The 23,819-nt window shown below is 34.2% G+C and overlaps 1 protein-coding gene across 1 annotated transcript in view; it reads right to left on the reverse strand.

The window, feature by feature from the left end:
• DPY19L2 (dpy-19 like 2) overlaps window positions 1–23,819 on the reverse strand; it is a 104,539-nt gene that overhangs the window by 41,745 nt on the left and 38,975 nt on the right. Inside the window, 4 exon segments of the mRNA XM_036897494.2 lie at window positions 730–807; window positions 13,215–13,314; window positions 15,417–15,508; window positions 23,406–23,463. Coding sequence (XP_036753389.2) covers window positions 730–807; window positions 13,215–13,314; window positions 15,417–15,508; window positions 23,406–23,463 — 328 coding nt within the window.

Raw genomic sequence — 23,819 nt, forward strand, 5'->3', positions numbered from 1 at the left:
CATAATGCATACTTTGTCTATAAGCATAGAGCCATTTTTATTGCAAACTATTTGCATAAAGAAGATTAATAAGTAGATCTTGGCTAATGATAATATAATTTCAACATACTGATAGGTTCTAAGTATTTTCAACACCATAAATTCTATACAGCAGAATTAGTTTTTTTTCCTAGTGCTACTTGGTACAAAGAAAACAGGAAAAAAAACCTCTTATTTCTATTAATTTAATAATGGAGTGATATAATAAAGAAAACTTGGTTGTAAGTATTACTTTTCTAATCTTATTTTTGTCAAATTACTCGAGAATTTCCATCAATAATGAAGCTTTAATTTCTTATGTAAAAAACACTTATTTTTATGTTCTTAAGGGAGAAGTGTTTGGAAACTAATATTAAAGCAAAAATACAAGAACATGAAACTTTCATTGTATCATATTCATGCAAAGTGTTAAAAATTTCAGGTCTCAGGGAGAAAAGATAGCTTCAATAGTGATAATAATAAAACAAAACTTTTTTTAACATTTCAAAGTACACAGTATCTATAGTTGATAGAGTATAGTCTATCTGAATATTATAGATATAGATATATATAATCTTTCCTTCTGAATATTATCAACATCATGTATATTAAATATTACTTGAGAGAGGATATCCATAAACAGAATCAGTTCTGTTTTAAAAACCCTGAGTCTTATTTTAACATTTGACTTATAAATATTAAAAATGTTACCATATTCACATAGATGATCTTCTGAAATTTGTTTGGCTCAATGTACCCCACAACATACATGGGAAACAGTGAGGCTATCTGAAATAAAAATACAAAAATGTAAAAGTGAAAAATAATGTAGAAAAAACACACTTTACTATTTATAAGCAAAGCAAAAAATACACATGACGAGTTGTATTTTCAATAATGATAGTCAAACTTTCTAATAAACCAACCTTCTCAGTGAGAACTACAATAGCTAGGAAAAACATTTTAAAAATACCTGTATGAAAAGACACAGACTACTAACAGGGCAAAAAAAAAGAATTAGTAAGTTAAGATCAGAGAAAAGATGGAAATCTATAGTGATGAGCATGGTATTTTGGGTTACTTTTCTCCCAGAGGCATCTGCCAATTCCAGAAGTATATGCTGGTCAGTTAAGAGAAAGCTGAAAGATTTCTACAGACTCAGCAGTCAGGGCACACCAAGACTGGGATCCCTGCTCAATCACCAGGCTTTGGCTTGGAGCTTCAAAGGGCTGTACTGTAAGATAACCAGAAATCAAGCAGTCTTCAGAAAGACTAAGTTCACCTTTAATTATCTTATTCTCCAACTGCATCAGAGTGATTCAAGAATGTTAGAGCCTTTATTTGCCTTCTAGAAGCAATTTACTCTTCCCTGGAAGAAGTTAATATCCATCTGGCCTCAAATTAACATTATACTTGCTCAAAGTCCCAACACCACATTAAAACTAACCAGATATAGGAGATAAGACATTACCACTAAGACAACAGAAAGAGATCCATAAAGAAGCTAGTTCAAAGGTCAGCAAACTTTTAATATAAAAATACAGAGAGTAAATATGTTACACTTATGTGAGCCACATACAGTCTCTATTATGTATTTTTCTTTTCCTAGTGTTTTTTTAAACAACACTTTAAGAATGAATAAAACAACTCTTAGCTCGCAAACCAAAACACATTTGGCATCATCAGACACAGACTAAGTTTGATACATGCAAGGAAATAATAGATAGGATTGAAAATTCCAGGAGAGTACTGGGAGCCATAAAAAAATTGAGAATGTGCAGCTAGAATGTACAGCAATCAAAAACAAGAGGTCAAAGATGGGTTTTAAAAGCAGTTTAAACACAGTCAAACAAAGAAACTGAAAGATAGCGAAGAAGAAAACATCTAGAAAAGCATAAAACAACAAAGGGATGAAAAATATAGACGGAATATACAAGATGTAGAGCATAAAGTGTAAAGATCTAATATATCATACTTTACATCTCAGAAAGGGATTAAGGAAATAATTAAAGCTGTATTTAAGAGATTATATCTCAGAAGTTCCCAAAATTTATAGAAGTAATCAAGCACTGATTGCTAAGTATTATAAACCCCCAACAAGAGATAAATTAAAATAAACAAAACCTGACCCCACTTACATATATCATACTAAAAACTGTTTAAAACAAAAGGCAAAGAAAAATGAATGAAATAAAATGGGAAGCCCAGAAATAGATCCATGTAATTATAGGCAACTGAACTTTGACAAAGGATCAAAGGTTATTCAATAGACAAATGAGTCTTCTCAACAAATGGTGCTAGAAGACTTGGAAATACCCGCACAAAAAAATGGATATGCCTATACCTTACACTCTTCAAAAAAAAAAAAAACTCAAAATGGATCTTAGACCAAAATATATAAACGTAAACTATAAACCTTCTGAAAGATAAAATAGGAGAAAAACTAGGTGACCTTGCTAAGGGATGAGTTTTTATATACATAAAAAGCATGATCCATGAATGAAAAAATTGATAAATTGGGCTTCCTTAAAATTAAATACCTCAGCTCTGCAAAATACTATTTAAAAAATTAAAAGATAAGCCAAAGACTGTGAGAAAATCTTTGAAAAACCTATATCTGATAAGGTCTGGTATGCAAAATATACTAAGAACTCTTAAAGCTCAGAAATAAAAAAAACAAATAAACCAATTTTAAAATGGGCAAAAAATTTGAACAAATGTGCTACCAAAGATAAAATAGGAAAAAAACTAGGTGACCTTGCTAAGGGATGAGTTTTTAGATACATCAAAAGCATGATCCATGAATGAAAAAATTGATAAATTGGGCTTCCTTAAAATTAAATACCTCAGCTCTGCAAAATACTATTTAAAAAATTAAAAGATAAGCCAAAGACTGTGAGAAAATCTTTGAAAAACCTATATCTGATAAGGTCTGGTATGCAAAATATACTAAGAACTCTTAAAGCTCAGAAATAAAAAAAACAAATAAACCAATTTTAAAATGGGCAAAAAATTTGAACAAATGTGTTACCAAAGTAGATATACAGATGAGTCCATAAGCACATGGAAAGATGCTAACCATAATACTCCATTAGAGAATTGTAAATTTAAAAAAAATACTGCTCACATGTATTAGAATAACTAAAATCCAAAAACCTAGTAAAATTGGCAATTTCTCACAAAACTAAACAGTCTTGCCATACAATCCACCAATTACACTCCTGGGTTTACCCAATTGAGATAAAATCTTATGTCCACTCAAAACCTGCAAACAAATGTTTATAGAATCACCAAAGACTGGAAACAACTATGATGTCCTTCAAGAGGTGAATGGATAAACTGTCACCCATTCATACAATGGAATATTATTCAGCAATGAAAATGTGAGCTGTCAAGTCATAAAAAGATATGAAGGAACCTCAAATGCATATTACTAATAAGAAAGAAGCCAGTCTGAAAAAGTGGTTTGCTCCATGATTCCAACTATGCAACATTGTATTTTGGTTGTATTTTATTACATTAAAAAAATGCAGAGCTCTACTATGAATTACAGCATTAATATTTCTTATATTATAGAGGATTGTATTCATAATAATTATTATGACTAGGCCCAAGAATTCTTTTGTTTGGGCCTTTGAAATATAAGTCCCATGCAATTTAATATTCAGGAGTAACCAGGTTATGAGTTTATTCTACAATTTTTAAAAATTCATAAGTACAATAACATTGGATAATTAATTCAAAAATCCAAAAGAGATTTAAAGAGATATCTGTTGACAATGGTAATACCTTCAAGTAATGACCCATTTACCTGAATATTTTATTCCCAAAACTTTTGCTTATAACTTTGTTGTTTGGAGCTTAAAATACAGTTTTCTTAGAAACAATGCTATAAATTCAGGTCCATTCATAGACACTAGATAGCAAATGTTATCTCTGCCCTAAAGGAATTTACATGCTGGTTGTGTGGAACAAAAAGCAAGGACACAAAATGCTCAGCAAACCTTTTCAGCACATCATCAAGAGCCTCATGAAGCAAGCACGGGAGAATCTCAGAGTCAAAGCACATTAATTGTTACCAGTTCATCTTATCGGTTAATTATTCAGAATTTGGGAGTTTTGTACTAATATCTTACTCTCAAACCCTTGTTATTTCTTTTTATTCTAGCATAAATACCTCACAACCTGTCTCCTCACTAAAAATGGATGGAGCAGATATAGAGTGGTTTCAACTTAGTGTTCTAGCTAATGGGTAATCAGAACTTTACTACATTTAAGCAGTTTATCCTTTTTATTAAGTCTAGAATCTCTACGAAGGACAACCCTATTTTTCCAGCTTTATTGACATATAACTGACTTCTACTATTGTGTAAGTTTAAGATGTACAAAGATGTTGATTTGATACATTTAGCTTTATTGACATATAACTGACTTTCATTATTGTGTAAGTTTAAGATTTATAAAGATGTTGATTTGATACATTTATATATTAAATATGATTACCATCCCAGCACTACCTAACACTTCCATCATGTCACACAATTCCCACTTCATTTTTGTGGTGAGAACATTTAAAATCTACTCTCTTAGCAATTTATCTTTTTTTACTGAATTATCATTGATACATAATCTTATGCTGGTTTCAAAGGTACAACACAGTGGTTCAACAGTTATCCATATCATTAAATTCTCACCGTCTTCTAGTGAAGTTACCATCTATTCACATAGAAAGATGTTACAGAATCACTATTTTCTTCATGCTGTACTACTCTCCCCCAAACCAACTTATATTGTAATTGCAAATTATTGTGCCCCTTTATCTCCCTATCACTCTCCCCACAACCCCTCCCCCTTTGTAATCACTGTTCATTTCTCAGTGTCTATAAGTCTAGTGCTGTTTTGTCCCTTCTGTTTTTCTTTGTTTTCATACTCCACAAAAGTGAAATTATATAGTACTGTCTTCCTCCATCTGGCTTATTTCACTGAGCATAATACCCTTGAGATCCATCCATGTTGTTGCAAATGGCAGGATTTCTTTTTTTACGGCTGAATAATATTCCATTGTATATATGTACCACATCTTCTTTATCCATTCATCTATTGATGGACATTTAGGTTGCTCCCACATTTTAGTTATTGCAAATACTGCAGTTATAAACATAGGGGTGCATATATCTTTTCAAGTCAGGGATTTTGTTTTCTTTGGGTAAGTTTCTAGAAGTGGAATTACTGGATCAAATGGTATTTCTATTTTTAGTTTTTTGAGGAACCTCCATACTGCTTTCCACAGCAGTTACAACAACTTAAATTCCCACCAGCAATTTTAAGTATATAAAACAATATTGTTAACTGTTGTTATTATTGTTAATAATCACTTCACTGTGCATTAGATCTCCAGAACTTAGTCATCTGCTAGTTGCAGGTTTGTACTCTGAACAATAACTCACTATTTCCTTATCCACCAGGTCTTGGTAACCTCCACTGAACTCTCTGTTTCTACCAGTTTGGCTTTTATACATACTGCATATAAGTGACAGCATACAATATTTGTTTTTCTCTGTTCATTTCATTTAGCATAATGGCCTCAAAGTCATCTATATGTCATAAATGGCAGGATTTTCTTCTTTCTAGTGGAAAGTGATATATATATATCACTTTATATTATATATATATATCAATATCATACCTTCTTACCATTCATCCACTGATAGACACTTAGGTTATTTCCATTATCTTAGGTATTGTGAATAATGCTGTAATAAACATGGAAGTGCAGATATCTCTTTAATATTCTGCTTTCATTTCCTTTGACTATATAACCAGAGGTGGAACTGCTAGGCTATATAGTAGTTCTATTTTAAATTTTTTGAGAAACCTCCATATTGTTTTCCATAGTGGCTAAGCCAATTTAAATTCCCACCAACAGTGCACAAGGATTCCCTTTTCTCTATAACCTTGCTAACATTTATCTCTTGTCTTTGTGACAATATTAATTCCTTATCAGACATATAAACAAGTAAGATCACACCAAACTAAAAACCTTCTGCACAGTAGGAAACAATCAGTAGAGTAAAAGGCAACCTATAGAATGGGAGAAAACACTTTCAGACCATATATTTGACAAGAGGTTAATATTCAAAACATGTAAACAACTTACAATTCTCTAACAAAAAATGAGTGACTCAATTAAAATATGGGCAAAGGACCTGAACGATTTAAACTTGGATATTTATCCAAAGAAGATACACAAGTGGTCATTAGACATGTGAAAAAAATAACTCAGTGTCAGTAATCATCAGTGAAGTGAATATCAAAACCACAATGATACATTACCTCACACCTGTTAAGATGGCTATTATCAAAAAACAAAAGACAAGTATTAGGATGCAGAACAAAGGGACCCCTTTTACACTGTTGAGAATGCAAAACTGTGTAGCTGCTATGGAAAGTAATATAAAGGTTCCTCAAAAAAAACTGCAAGTAGAACTATTATATAATTTAGCATCCTTACATCTAGATAGTTCTCCAAAACAACTGAAAACAGGATCTTGAAGAGATATTAACATTCTAATATTTACTGCAGCGCTAGTCATAATATCCAAGATATGGTAATAACCTAAATGACAATCAATGGATAAACAGATTCTTAAAATGTGTTAAACACATACAAAGGCATATTATTAGCCTTAAAAAAAGAGGAAGCTTTGTAATATTCAACAATATGGATGAGGACATTATGCTAAGTGAAATAAGCCAGTCAGAGAAAAACAAATACTGCATGATTTCGCTTATGTAAGGTATCTAGAATAGTCAAACTCATAGATGCAAAGAATAGAATAGTGATTGTTAGGGGTTGTGAGGAGGAAGAAATGGGAAGTTGGTAATGAACAATTATAAAATTTGAGTTATGTAAAACCTTGATAAGATTGTGTATCATTGATATCCTAATTTTAAAAATTGAGTTATGCAAGATCAGTATGTTCTAGAGACGTGCTATACAACTATTGTGCTAATGTGCCTATAGATAACAATACTGTTTTGCACACATAAAAATGTGTGAAAAGGTTATATTTCATGTTGTGTTCTTACCACACACATAAAAATGCATTTACATTTTTTAAAGGTACTTCACATAAAATAAAAGGATATATAACAACTACTATGTAAAATGTACATAGTATTGCCTCAAAATGTTTAAAAATATGAATTCACAGAACTATAAGCAGATATAGACAAGTGTCTTGTTATAGTGGAAGAATTTAACACAGTCCTCCTCTAGTAACTAAAACAAGCACACAAAAATAGGAAAGAGCTAAAAGATTTGAGTAACACAATTATAAGCTTGGCCTAGCCAACATATGTAGAACTTTATACCTAACAAATATAAATACTCAAACTTTAAAAATGCATCAGAAATAGAAAATACCTAGGAACAAATCTAATGAAAGATTTGTAAGATCTCTCAAAATCTATATATTATTTAGAAAATTAAATAAGAACAAAATAAGTGGCTATATATCATGTTCTTTGGCCAGAAGATATAATATTTTAAAGAACTCAAAAATTTTTAATTTACTGAAATCATGCTTCAAACTGAAAAGGAAAGGAATACATATAGGACCTCTTGAGATTTCATCTGTATTTGGGAGGGAATAAGCCTGGAACACAGGTTTTTAAGAGGCAGTAGGAGAAAGAAAATAGCTGCTTTCTGCTTGTCTCCTATTCAGACCAGTTCATTTAATAAAATAGTTACAGTTGTTAAAAGAAACTTCATAAATTCTCCTTGTGAGAAAAATTAATCCTAACATTAATTATGAAAAATGCATAGGAAAGCAATTAGGTAATAAACTCAATTAATTATAGTTTTACAAAGGGTACAGAAGTAATCTTCAAATGCATATTTCTTTTATTAATGCTGCATGAAAGCTGAAGGCATTTTAGCAAGGAAATAAGATAATATAGACAAATCTTCAACAGAGAAGTATTCAAAGATACTAGAGATGAAACAAAATAAACTGGAAATTGTAGTTGGGGAGACTTGATTTTAACTTAATCTTTGAGCCTCAGTGTCTTATCATTAAGAGTAAAGTAATAATACCCATCTGACCTGACTCCTGAAGTTTGGTGTATGTTAATCTTCCTTTCCTTTCTCCCATAGACAAATATAATTAAGATATGTAAATCTAGACCATCTTCCCTAAATATCACAATGAAGCTTTGAATAAGAAAAACACTTCATGGGTGAAAATTCGACTTAGTTGCTGAAATGTTGTTATTTGAATTGCAGGATAAATTATCCTTCTGTTAGCATGAAAAAACAAATACACATACAAAACTATACATTAGTTAAGAAAACTAAAAGCCAGGAGTGATGTCAGCATCATGGCTGCATAAGATGTCTCCTTTTCACCCCTATTTTTAATAACTAAAATTTGGTATCCATGTACAGACAAAAGTGCCTCTGTGGGAGTTGTGAGATTCACCATCATATGCCAAGGGTCCTAGGAGTTGTCCTGCCCAACTATGCATTGGGTGAGAGCAGACAGACCTTAGTACAGGCTGTGAAACCAGTAGGAGCGAGTGAACTGGCCCCAGACCCTCTCTAGGCCTGGGCTGGGGAACACCTGGAGAGTGGTGACTCAGGCAGACACCCACAGAAGACAGAGCCTTTGTAGAAATCTAGGCTTCCCAAGGAGATGCTCCAGCACTCCACTGAAGCAAATATATATATACATAAGTCTGGATGCCCTGGAGAAAATAAGAGGAACTTTGCCAGCACTACCCCTCTCCAGATGTGGCACAGTGAGAGGCTGAACTGGCCAAAGCAACCTCTCCCACAGGAGAAAGGGAGAATGGTGAGTGAGGGCTTGTTTTCCACAAATGTTCAGAACACTTTTGGGTAAAAACATTTCTCTCCTATAGCACCCAGAGTAGTGAGGTGAGATCTCCATGACTTGGGGGAAGGAAAAAATTGAAAAAGAGAGACAAACATCAGAGAGCATTAAGAGGATGTGGTTCCTTCCGACTGTTCAAGGACTCCAGCAGGAACCAGTCCAACAATTGCTGGGAAAAACTCACTCAAGGATCCCCACCTGGCCCACAGGCCCCCTGATAACCCCCCGAGCATTAATTAAACCCACATCTCCCCAACCTTGCAGCCAGCTCTTTGTGCATGCTCCTTTAGGTAGCCTGGTGAACAAGCTCTAGCAGATAAGCTGTTCACACAGAAAACAGGCCAGGGTCTGTGGGCAAGGGAGAAACCACAAACTGGAGGTGTAGCACCACCTTCTGGAAAACAGAAGATCTCCAGCAGGCAGCCAAGTGAGTTGTAAAGTCTAGAAGGCATACACGCTCAATTAGTTTTGCCACAAAGAGGGAGCAAGAAGCATGGAATAGGTGTATCCATACAAGGTCAGAGAAAGCCCCAGATATAAGCAGAACCAACAAAGAATACCTCCCACCCGAAGGCAATTACTAAAGACTGGAGGACATGACTGTTATCTCTAGTGCAAAAACCAGCGACACAAAACTCTAAGGAATAGGAAGAAACAAGAAAACATGACATTAAAAAAAACCTCAATAATCCTCTACTAACTGAACTAAAAGACACAGAATCATATGAGTCATCCAATAGACAAAAGTGCTGTTTTGAGGAAAGTCAACAAGATACAAGAAAAATCAGAAGGGCAATTCAATGAAATCAGGATAATAATACATGAACAAAATCAGAAGCTTAACAAAGAGAGAAATCATTAAAAAGAAAAATAGAAATTTTGGACCTTAAGAATTCAATCAGTGAAATGAAAAATGCAATAGAGAATATCAACATTCAAACATATCAAACAGAAGACAGAAAGGTGAGTTAGAGGATAGGAACTCTGAAATAACCTGTCAGAGGAGAACAAACAAAAACAATGAAAATGAGTGAGAGAAGCCTACCTGATCTATATAATGCCAACAAATGATCAAATAACAAATCACTGGAGTTCTAGGAGAAGAGAGGCAGGAGGCAGAAAAGTTACTTAAAGATGTAATATGAGAACTTCCCAAACCTGGGGAGAGAATTGGACATCCAAGTTCACAAAACTAATAATATCACCCCACTATTGCAATTGAAAACAACCTTTTTAACACATTCTATAGGGAAATTGTCAAAAATCAAAGACAGGGAGAATACTAAACGCAGGAAGAGAAAAAAGATTATAACCTATAAGGAACCCCTATTAGGCTACCAGCTATAGTAATCAAAACAGTATGGACTGGCATAAAGACTAACTCATGTAACAAAAAAGAATCAAGTGCCCAGAAATAAATGTATGCATATATGGTCAACTAATATTTCACAAGGAAACCAAAAATACTCGGTAGAGAAAGGATAGTCTCTTCAGTAAATGGGTTAGGAAAACTAGATATTCATATGAAACTGAACTCCTTACACCACTCACAAAAAATTAACTCAAAATGGATTAGAGACTTAAACACAAGACCTGATACTGTAGAACTCCTAGAAGAAAACATAGGGAATAAGTTCCCTAACACTGCTCTTGGTAATGATTTTTTGGATTGTGACACAGTTGGGGAAGGTCATCAAAAAGATATGACCACCAGTTGAGCCATAAGCTGGACAATCTGGGACTTCTCACCCCACCCCCCAACCCTGTCCTTGGAATGTCAGTTGTGCTTGCCTTTCCCACTCCCAGAAGCTGTCCCAACGACACAGACTTAAAATAGTGATTGTGCATTGAGACCAACTGGATGGAATACATGACTAAACCTGGTTTGGCAGATGAGCAGTGAGATCTACTCATCTTGTCACTGCCTGATAATCCTTGTAAATTCCCTTACTTATTAAACCTGACACCAGTCTCGAGTGGCCCACCTCTTTCTTCAGTCTTTCCCTGACCTCCATGTATGAAGGCCAGTTTCAGATTAGACCTGGGAAGCACCCAAGAAGCTTGTGAGCCATTAAACACCAAAAGCACAACAAGAACAGAAAACTCAGTAAGTAGAGCTAAATCAAACTAAAAAGATTTGGCACAGCAGAAGAAATAATCAACAAAATGAAAAGGAACTATGGAATGAGAGAAAATATTTGCAGACCATATAGCAGATATTAATATCCAAAATATACAAAGACGTAAAGGAACTTAATTAAAAAAACCTAATTAAAAAAGGAGTAGAGGATCTGAATAGTCATTTTTTCAAAGAAAACATGCATATGGCCAACAGGCATATGAAAAGATTCTCCACATCACTAATTATCAGGGAAATGGAAGTGAAATTCACAAAGAGGTATCACCTCACACTAGTCAGAATGGCTATTATCAGAGAGACAAGAAATAACAAGTGTTGATGAGGATGTAGGAAAACGGAACCCTCAGGCCACTTTGGTAAGAATGTAAATTGGTGCAGCCACTATGGAAAAAAGTATATGGAGGTTTCTCAAAAAACTTGAAAAGAGAACTACTATATGATTTAGAAGTTCCACCCCTGCATATATATCCAAAGGAAATCAAAACAGAACATCAAAGAGGTACTGCACTTCCATGTTTACGGCAGCATTAAGTCACAATAGCTAAGATGCAGAAACAACCTAAGTGTCTGTCAATGGACATATGGATAAGAAGATACATGTGGAGCACATGTATACATACGTATATACACACACAATGAACATGTATATATGTATATACACACACATACACAATGGAATATTATTCAGCCATGAGAATGTAGGAAATCCTGCCATTTGTGACAAAATAGATAACTTTGAAGCAATTATGCTAAGTGAAATAAGTCAGACAGAGAAAAGACAAACACTGTATGCTGTCACTTATATATGGAATCGAAAAAGGCCAAACTTGTAGAAACAGAGAATTGAATTGTGGTTACCAGGTATTGGGGGTGCAGAAATAAGAGATGTTGGAAAAGGGTAAACTTGCAACTAGAAGATGCATAGGTTCTGGAGTTCTAATGCACCGCATAGTGATTATATTCAATACTGTATCATATACTTCAAAGTTGCTAATAGACTAAATCTTAAATGTTCTCACCACAGAAAAGAAATAATAATTATGTGACTTGATAGAGGTGTTAGCTAACACTATGGGGTAGTAATTTTGCAATACAATAATGTACCAAATCAACACATTGTATACCTTAAATTTATAAAATGTCAATTATATCTCAACTAAAAAAAACTAAAAGCCTAGTGCATCTTTTGAGCAGACTGAAAATCTTTTAAGACAATATCAAAATCACCCAAAGAGCCACTTAAATAGTTTCATCAGCACCACTGGATTAATAAATTTGCTTGCAAGAAAGTAATGCACATTAGAAATCTATTCTACGATGTTGAAATGCACAAATAATGAAAATGATAGAATTTCCATTATATAATCTGAAAGGGACAACTATAAGAAAGCAGAGAGAATATTTTAAATATGCTTATGCTTTTAAAATGCAGCACCAATTAAGTAGAGGTTATAATTTCATTCTTTGTAGATAACTGGTAGCACAGGCTTCTTGGCAGAAATTTCTCACTGACAACAAAGAATATTATTATTATCACTGTTTATTATTAGGTAGAGAGGAGCTCTAATGGAAAATTTAAGTATCATGAAATTTCATCAAAACTGACTTTTTACTTTCTGCTTCCCCAGCTCAGTTTCTTGCCATTAGGTACTTAGTTGTTTGGAGTGAAAGAATGTGGTCTCAGTTCACTCAACTAATATCATTACTAATGCTCTGAGAAACAGTGCCCAGTAATATTCTGCTCTTCAGACCGAACAGCCAACATTTAGCTGGACTGAAGTAGAAACCTCTCCATGAAAAGCAGTATTGGCCTTTATAATGTGTGTAGCATGGCACCTAAAATGAACTCCTAAGGCAAAAGGAAAATCTACAGACAGATTTCTAGAGATTATCTCAAATACCAATGAGAAAAATTGTGAACTAAAATAACAGGAAAAAGTATTTTTCATGTTGATCATTAATATCTGCCTAACTAATCAGTACTTTAACAGAATGCTGAAGTACATGATTTTTCAAAAGATTACACATGTATATAAGCTTTATAATTACTCCATATTTTGAAAATCTATTACAGCATAAGTATAATCACATTTTAAAACTTCTACAGAAACAATCAAGTACATCTTGCATTCAACTATTAAATTAATTTAAAATTATCTTACCTGTGTAAAAAGTATAAACTGAGCAAATTGCCAGGGAAGCATAAAAGCAACATTGGAAATACAGAGGGCTATGAAAGGCCTTCTACTATTGTCTGAAGTCCTTAATGGAGAGAATTAATACCAGTAAGTTTAGTAGCCTATTACGAAACAGAAAGACTACTTGCAAATGATAAAAATCTAGTGATTCCTTACCTTAGAAATATAAGAAACAACAAAATACAGGTAACTTTTAAAAGCTCATTAAAAAGAACTTAAAATATTTGGATTATAAAAATGCTTAGCATGAAACAATCAGAATGAAAGCTTTAAACAAAATATTGTATCTAGTTTATCAGTAAAGTATTTTAAACACAAAAGATTATTCTCCTCTTACTGTGCGTGATATTAGAAATTAATATTTCAACAAGGAAAGAAAATAGAATGTGAAACTGATTTGTGCATACATTAAGGTATTTACCCTATATGAGCAGCAATAGATTTTATATACCACCACTTTTATGTTCCACAAAGCAACAAAGAAGAGTGTAAGCACTGAAGTAATAAGTTAACAACTATGAGAACAATTTAAAGACAAAAAAATTAAAATGATGATTTAAAAAGATAACTTTGGAATACAGTTAAATTACTGCAAATTAAAGTTTAAATTATCCATTCTAAAAGTATAATATATATCAATAAACAACACCTTTTACCCAAAAAGCTTTGGAATTTTTTACCATATGAAAAAAGACATGCAAACATTTTGTGTAAATAATAAAACTCACTTTTAAAATAAAATTTGTATTGTATTTTGATAAATTATTTGTACTATGGTATATAAATTTTCAGAAACAAAATTTTAAATGTACATACTGTTCAGTAATATTATCACAAAATATCTTCATTAGTACTCAGTCACTTTATATTTACCAAAGAAGAACTACTTTTGCTAAGGTACAAAGTATCAAGGATATAATCCTAAATGTTCTAATTAACATATTTCATTTCATGAAACCATTCCATGAAACTAATATCACTTCAAAAAATAAAAAAAAATGGAAAATAAACCATAATTTTAGTAATTTAATGGGGAAAGAGTGGGGATAAACGGGCAGCTTCCTCTACCATAATCTCTGAGAGAGGTAATGTACAGACCAAAGACATAGAAATCTGAGTGGGAAGCAGATTCCTGAATCCAAATTCAGTCCAAAGAAAAGCTTGTCATGTAGGTAATAAATCAGGAGATTCTTGGCCACCCCAGTATGCCACTATTTACCTTCTTTAAACTGACATACAAGAGCCTTAAGTATCTGCATAGCAACATGCTAAGTGATCCACGGTTAAAAAGATAAATATGGCGTGGCCCCTCCTTCCAGTGGTATTTTAATACATTAAGTGTGTATGCAGGCATTTGTATACATGTGCTTGATTAACAAATTTAAAGTTTTAATGAAGAAAGAAAACATGTACACAAATGATTTTACTATAGGCAGAACCTGATAGGTACCAGTAAATGAAGTACTAGGGTCCCTGGGTGTTTGGAGGAGATAATAATCACCATTTCATTCAGTCAGAGATCTCACTACCATTCTATGAAATGTATTTCTATGATAAAATTACTTATAGTATTCTGTTATTTAGGTTTTTGTTGCTATTTTTAATACTTGTTTAATTTCTGAAATGCTTATAAAATTAATCCCAGCAAAAAAAAGTTCATCTAAGAAAAAACTAAGAAAAACAGTTGAGATGAAACTCTCGTTGAACTGCTAGAAACATCAGTAGTTCAGAAATTTGCATTAATATATGAATATATATATATATATATATACTCCTTATTTATCTAACAGAGGATTTCCCAAATTAATTTGTGCATAGAACACTTCTTTAATGGAACATACATTAATGCCCCATCAAAACCACAGATTGAAAAACAAAGAGAGTGCACTAGTTTTGAAGGGAAAAATAGTAATAGTTTCTCAAAAACCTTTGAATCTTTACTAAATATATATGGACATATACATTCTGGTATCTGATATCTAAAACCTGTAGCCTAGACTCTTCAGTGGAAAGCAATTTTCACATAGAAATTTTAGATTATTTTTTTTAACTGGATACTATATTTTTAAAGTAACTAATTTGGTAACTATAACTCAGTAGGTTGAGGTATATTTTAAGAAATTTAACTTAAAATTTACTTAGATTTATTTTATAAATAAAAATTACCTGAGAATCAAAGTTAAAACATACATCTGAATTACAAGAAATGGATATGAAAAACTTTCCCGGAGAAGTGGTGTCCACATCACACGAGTAGCCTGAAATCAATAAAATGTTAACTTCACTTTATGTTCCATTCCAATAAACATTATTAATCTAAAAATCATGGGTGGGTTGATTTAATTATTTTAATACTAGGCTCATTCATTTCTGAATTTCTGGTGTAGCTTCTCAGTTTTTGGAGCTCTTCTAATGGGTACATAGCCATTAGGTAGAGAGCATTAACCAGCAAGTCCAGTAACAAGTGAAAGATGTATGAAGCCAAGCATAAGGAAACCCAAAAAACAACAATATGGTAGGTATAGAAGCAGTGGGGATTCTGGGAATGAAAATCTAGTTTCACATTCTAGCTCTGGCATCCCAGGACTCTGGGATGTATACATGCTCTAAAAGGTAGGTAAACCAATGTTACCCAGGGCATTCAAAAACATCAAGGTTTATGCATAACAAGTTTAATGAGTATAGACATACATTATAAGTAATTAAGAGTATCTCATAATTTGTGAAACAGAACCTTTAAAAGAGGTGATTGTAGTAAAGATGGCAACATGAGAGGTGAGACAGAGGCTTCTTTCCAAAGCCACATATAATATGAAAATATAATTAATACAACTAATCCTGAAAGAGCAAAGAAAGAAGGCTGCGCCAGACTGCATACACCTGGAGAAAAGAACAGACCTCATGGAACAGGGTAACATACCAAAGCTGTGACCTGGTGGGACCCAAGCCCTTCCCCCACCCCAGCTCACTGGCAGGAGGAAGAAAAAAGGAGCAGGGAGGGAGTGGAGGCCTAGGACTGCTGAACACCCAGCCCTGGAGATCTGCTATGGGAGCACGAACCTACATTGCATGGAGCACTGGAGATTAGTGGGGTTGGAAAGCTAAGTCAGGTGGAATACCTGGAGAAACTGAGATTCCAGCCACTTATGGAAAACAGGGATCCACATCCAGCGGCTCCAGGACAAAAGAAAGGTGGGCCATTTGAGAGACTTCCTAACAGCGAGAGGGCTGCTAAAGAGGGAAGGATTGCATAGAGCTTACTGCTAAGGTGAAAGGACAGGTGGAAAAAATTGTCCAGGCACACTGTGCCAAGCAGGTTGGGAACTTTCAGGAGCTTCAGGCACTCCATCCCGCTGGCTGGCTACACAGCTCCAAGGCCCCCACCATGATACACAGCCTGCTGCATCTTCCTCCCAGCCAGCGTGAACCTGGCTCGAACCTGGCAGCCTCTGTCCTGGCATCAGGCCAGCCAGAGCGAAGCCCTGACTACAGCAGCTACAAATGCAAAGCACAGAGGCTTACACCTGTGTGCTTGGCCCACTTGTTCTGGTAGCAGAGACAGGCACAGCAGCCAGGAAGCAGGAAACATCTCTTTCTTCCCCCCAGGCACCAGCACTGCTCCTCTGCGACCCTTGACATTGCACCAGGAGCCGAGCTGCTCCAGAGAGTAGAGCTTCTGGGCACTAGAGGGCACCACATACAAATATGAAAGGTCAAAGGAATCTGGTTCAAACCAAAATCCCACAAACCACAGAAAAAGGATCAAGTGAAACTAAACTCATTAATTGTCCTGAAAGACATTTCAAAATAAAAATCATTAACATGCTCATGAAGGTATAGAAGAATATTCAAGAACTCAGAGAAGAATTCTGGAGATTCAATCATTATGGAATACAGTATCTGAATGAAACACACAATGAGGGATTTAAAAGCAGATTAGATATAGTGGAGGAGATGGTAAATAGAATACAAACTAGAGAAGAGGAATACAAAGAAGCTGAGGCTCAGAGAGAAAAAAGGATCTCTAAGAATGAAAGAATATTGAGAGAACTGTGTAACCAACCAAACAGAACAATATTCGTATTATAGCAGTACCAGAAAAAGAAGAGAGAAACAAGGGACAGAAATCGTCTTTGAGGAGATAAATGCTGAAAACGTCCCTAATTTGGAGAAGGAGACAGTCTCTCAAGCCATGGAGGTGCACAGTTCTCCCAACACAAGGGACCCAAGGAGGACAACACCAAAACATATAATAATTAAAATGGCAAAGAGCAAGGATAAGGACAGACTATTAAAAACAGCCAGAGAGAGAAAAAAGATCACATACAAAGGAAAACCCATCAGGCTATCATCAGACTTCTCAATAATAACCACACAGGCCAGAAGGGAATGGCATGATACATTTAATGCAATGAAGCAGATGGGCCTCAGACCAAGAATACATCTGGCAAGATTATCATTTAAATTTGAAGGAGGGATTTTAAAATTTCCAGATAAGCAAAAGCTGAGAGCATTTACCTCCCACAAACCATCTCTACAGTGTATTTTGGAGGGACTGCTATAGATGGAAGTGTTCTCAAGGCTAAATAGCTGTCACCAGAGGAAATAAAAGCACAGTAAAGAAAGTAGAACAATTAATTACTGAGCAGATGCAAAATTAAATCAACTACTCCCAAAGTCATCCAAGGGATAGACAAAGAGTATAGAATACAATACCTAATATATAAAGAATGGAGGAAGAAGAAAAAGGAGGAAAAAAACCCTTCAGATTGTGTTTGTAATAGCATACTAACTAAGTTAGACTCTTAGATAGTAAGAAAGCCCTTGAACCTTTGGTAACCAAGAATCTAAAGCTTGCAATGGCAATAAGTACATACCTATTGATAATCACCCTAAATGTAAATGGTCTGAATGCACCAATCGAAAGACACAGAGTCACTGAATGGATAAAAAAATAAGACCCCGTCTATATGCTGCCTACAAGAGACTCACTTCAAACCCAAAGACATACATAGACTAAAAGTGAAGGGATGGAAAAAGATATTTCATGCAACTAATAGGGAAAAAAAAGTAGGTGTTGCAGTACTTGTATCAAACAAAATAGACTTTAAAACAAAGAAAGTCACAACAGACATAGAAGGACATTACATAATGATAAAGGGGTCAATCCAACAAGAGGATATAAGCATTATAATTATCTATGCACCCAACACAGGAGCACCTACGTATGTGAAACAAATACTAACAGAATTGAAGGGGGAAATAGAATGCAATGCACTCATTTTAGGAAACTTCAACACTCCACTCACTCCAAAAGACAGATCAACCAGACAGAAAATAAATCAGACAGAGGCACTGAACAACACATTAGAATAGATGGACCTAACAGACATCTAAAGAAATCTCTACCCAAAAGCAGCAGGGTACACATTCTTCTGAAGTGCACATGGAACATTTTCAAGAACAGATCATTTAATAGGCCATAAAAAGAGCCTCAGTAAATTTAAAAAGATTGAAATTATACCAACCAGCTTCTCAGATCACAAAGATATGAAACTAGAAATTACATAAAGAAAACAAAAAAGCCCACAAACACATGGAGGCTTAACAACATGCTTGTAAACAACCAGTGGATCAATGACCAAATAAAAACAAAGATCTAGCACTATATGGAGACAAAGACAACAATAATTCAACACTGCAAAATCTGTGGGATGTAGCAAAGGCCATGCTAAGAGAGAAGTATATTGCAATACAGGCCTACCTCAGGAAAGAAGAATAATCTCATATGAATGGCTAAACTCACAATCCCATATGAATGGCTAAACTCATAATTAACAAAACTAGAAAAAAGAACAAATGAGGCCCAAAGTCAGTAGAAGGAGGGACATAATAAAGATTAGAGCAGCAATAAATAAAATGTAGAAGAAAAAACAATAGAAAGAATCAATGAAAGTAGGAGCTGTTTCTTCGAGAAAATAAACAATACAAATAAACCCCTAGCCAGACTTATCAAGAAAAAAAGAGAGTCTACACACATAAACAGAATCAGAAATGAGAACAGAAAATTTACTACGGACACCACAGAAATACAAAGAATTATGAGAGAATACTATGAAAAATTATATGCTAACAAACTTGATGACCTAGAAGAAATGCACAACTTTCTAGAAGAATACAACCTTCCAACGTGACCCAGGAAGAAACAGAAAATCTGAATAGACCAATTACCAGCAATGAAATTGAAGCAGTAATAAAAAAACTAACTAAAAACAAAATTCCTGGAACAGATAGATTCACCGCTGAATTTTATCAAACATTTAGTGAAGACCTAATACCCATCCTCCTTTAAGTTTTCCAAAAAATAGAAGAGTAAGGAATACTTCCAAACTCATTCTATGAGGCCAACATCACCCTAATACCAAAACCAGGCAAAGACAACACAAAAAAGAAAATTACAGACCAATATCCCTCATGAACATAGATGCAAAAATACTCAACAAAATATTAGCAAACCAAATTCAAAAATACATCAAAAAGATCATCCATCATGATCAAGTGGGATTTATTCCAGGGATGCAAGGATGGTGCAATATTTGAAAATCCATCAACATGATCCACCACATCAAGAAAAAGAAGGACAAAAAAAACCACATGATCACCTCCAGATATGCTGAAAAATCATCAACAAAATCAAAATCATTCATGATAAAAACTCTAAACAAAATGGGTATAGAAGGCAAGTACCTCAAAATAATAAAGGCTATACATGACAAACCCACAGCCAAGATCATACTTAACAGCGAGAAGCTGAAAGCTTTTCCTTTAAGATCAGGAACAAGACAAGGATGCCCACTCTCCCCACTTTTATTCAATATTGTTCTGGAGGTCCTAGCCATGGCAGTCAGACAATACAAGAAATAAAAGGCATCCAGATTGGTAAGAAAGAAGTTAAACTGTCACTGTCTGCAGATGACTTGATATTGTATAAAAAACCCCAAAGAATCCACTCCAAAGCTACTAGATCTAATATCTGAATTCAGCAAAGTTGCAGGATACAAAATTAATACACAGAAATCTGTTGCATTCCTTTACAGTAATGATGAACTAACAGAAAGAGAAATCAGGAAAACAATTCCATCAAAAAGAATAAAATACCTGGGAAATCTAACAAAGGAAGTGAAAGATCTATACCCTGAAAAGTACAAGACACTAATGAGAGAAATTAAAGAAGATAAGAATAAATGAAAATAAATACTGTGCTCAGTGATAGGAAGAATTAATATTGTCAAAATAGCCATCCTGCCTAAAGCAACCTACAAATTCAATGCAATCCCTATCAAAATACCAACAGCATTCTTTAACGAACTGAGCAAATAGTTCTAAAATTCATATGGAACCAGAAAAGATATTAAATAGCCAAAGCTAAAGTTGAGGGGATTACACTCCCGAATTCAAACTCTACTACAAAGCCACAGTTGTTAATCAAGACAATTTAGTACTGGCACAAGAACAAACCCAGAGACCAGTGGAACAGACTAGAGAGCCCAGATACAAACCGAAGCACATATGGTCAATTAATATAAGGCAAAGGAGCCATGGATATACAATGGGGAAATAACAGCCTCTTCAACAAATGGTGTTGACAAAACTGGACAACTACATGTAAGAGAATGAAACTGGATTACTGTTTAACCCCATACACAAAAGTAAACTTGAAATGGATCAAAGACTTGAATGTAAGGCATGAAACCATAAAACTCTTAGAAAACAACATAGGCAAAAATCTCCTGAATATAAACATGAGCAACTGTTTCCTGAGCGCATCTCCTCAGGCATGGGAAATAAAAGCATAAATGAACACATGGGACTACATCAAGCTAAAAAGCTTCTGTACAGCAAAGGACACCATCAACAGAACAAAAAGGCATCTTACAGTATGAGAGAATATATTTATAAACAACATATCTGACAAGGGGTTAACATCCCAAATACATAAAGAACTCACATGCCTCAACAACCAAAAAGCAAATAACCCAATTAAAAAATGGGTGGAAGATATGAACAGACAATTCTCCAAAGAAGAAATTCAGATAGCCAACAGGCACATGAAAAGATGTTCCACATCGCTAATTATCAGGGAAATGCAAATTAAAACCGCAATGAGATATTACCAGTTAGGATGGCCAGCATTGAAAACTAAGAACAACAAATGCTAGCGAGGATGCAGAGAAAGGGGAACCCTCCTACACTGTTGGTGGGAATGTACACGAGTTCAACCATTGTGGAAAGCAATATGGAGGTTCCTCAAAAAACGAAAAATAGAAATACCATTTGACCTGGGAATTCCACTCCTAAAAATTTACCCAAAGAATACAAGTTCTCAGATTCAAAAAGACATATGCATCCCTATGTTTACTGCAGCACTATTTACAATAGCCAAGATATGGAAGCAACCTAAGTGTCCATCAGTAGATGAATGGATAAAGAAGAGGGGATACATATACACAGTGGAATACTATTCAGCCATAAGAAAGAAACAAATCCTATCATTTGCAACAACATGGACAGAGCAGGAGGGTATTATGCTCAGTGAAATAAGCCAGGCAGAGAAAGACAAGTACCAAATGATCTCCCTCATTTGTGGAGTATAAAAACAAAGCAAAACTGAAGGAACAAAACAGCAGCAGACCAACTAACTTCAAGAAGGGACTAGTGGTTACCAAAGGGAGGGGTGAGGGAGGTGGTTAGGAAGGGAGGGAGAAGGGGATTGAGGGGTATTATGATTAATACACATGGTCCGGGGGGGATTAGGCGGAAGACAGTGTAGCAAAAAGACAAGTAGTAACTCTGTGGCATCTTACTACGCTGATGGACAGTGACTGCAATGAGGTATGTGGGGGACTCGATAATATGGGTGAATGTAGTAAGCAGACTGTTTTTCATGTGAAACCTTCATAAGAGTGTATCAATAATACCTTAATAAAAAAAAGAGGCGATTGTAAATTTCTAAGAGCTAGAAGTATTTGGAAATCACTAATGTGATGCAAGTAATGAAAGTATTAATTTTTGTATAGCTTAAAACTATTTCTAAGACATATAACTGAGATTATTATAAAAGTTTTATATCCAGAATTTTAAATTCTAGAAAGAACCTAAACTCATAACCTTGCCAAGAGTCCTAAAAGTTATTGCTCCTCTTCCAATACACCAGAATTATAAACCTTGGAAAATGAATTATAGTATGCATAAGAAAGTCAGCTCAGACCCAACTGTCTCACATTCTCCAAGAAAAGGTCTTGCACTTACATTAATATATTGGTGACTGATAGGGCATTTTTTGCTTTAAGTTAAAATATTTGAGGTATCTTTGTATAATTTTTATGATTTCTTTGTCTAGCTGATTTTTAAAAATTATCCAATTATCTGCCTTTCCCAATAGACATGAACAAAAACTTTACATACATATTTTGCTTCCAAAAGCTGGCAGTAAGGTTCTCTCTTTCCATTGCCATATCCTCAGCATCTAAGATGGAGTCTGGCACATGCTATACACAATATTTTTGTTGAAAGAATCTAGCATATTCTAAATAACTTTTTTATGAGCTGCTTTTAGGTGGTCTGGATCATATCCTTTTTGGCTGAATTAGTGAGTTAATTTCTATTTTGAACTTAGCATTTTGTGTACTTGAAAAGGCAGCATGAAGCAAGGTTTTAGAACCAGACAGAGGTAGATTGGGAAACCCAGCTTCATCATGTGGTGAATGTGGAATCTTGGATAAATAATAAAATCTCCAAATTTCAATTTCGTGTCTTCTATTGTGAGGAAAACAACCATCTCCCAATAAAGTTTGGTAGAAGTAAAACATATATAAAATACCTGAAGTAAACAAGTACATCATTTCCTTTTCCTACAAATTATATGTATAATGTACATATAGGTATGAAAAACCAGGCAAGATATTTCATGTCATAAATTCCAATTATGTTAAAATATAGATCAACATGGATTAAAATATCAGCTTACAACATAAGGTTCTTTAAAATATTGAGAAGTCCTAAGTAATATGCAATTATATATTGTTTTGTTGAATATATTTCCTTGTTCCTATACATCCCTTTTATGCCTTAAAAATTGTTTTCTAGAAAACAAACCTCTCCATGGTTGAAAAAGTAGCAAACTACTGTAATTAGACCTCCAAGTTGAGTCCCACTGTAAAAAACATACAATCATAATTAATTCCATTACAGTGAATTTTTCACAAAATTATCTCCTAAAATTTATAATCAGATTTAAAGTATAATAGTACTAAACTATATTGAATAGTAAAAAATTTCAAAAATACCCTCATGTAATTGGTATTTCAGTCTTGAATGGGCAAGCATAGAAAATAATCTGAATTTTATAACATATTTATATTTAAAATATTTTCTAAATAAAATATGTAACATAAACATAAAATAATTTTTAATAAGCAGGCTAGCACTTCAGAGTGTGTACTGAATTCTTTGAATATTCTAAATGGAGGCATTTTTTGTCTTTTGAAATTGGATTTCAGTGACTGAGAG

This window comes from Manis pentadactyla, chromosome 7 (genome assembly GCF_030020395.1).
Source record: "Manis pentadactyla isolate mManPen7 chromosome 7, mManPen7.hap1, whole genome shotgun sequence".
In the NCBI taxonomy this organism is placed as follows: domain Eukaryota; kingdom Metazoa; phylum Chordata; class Mammalia; order Pholidota; family Manidae; genus Manis; species Manis pentadactyla.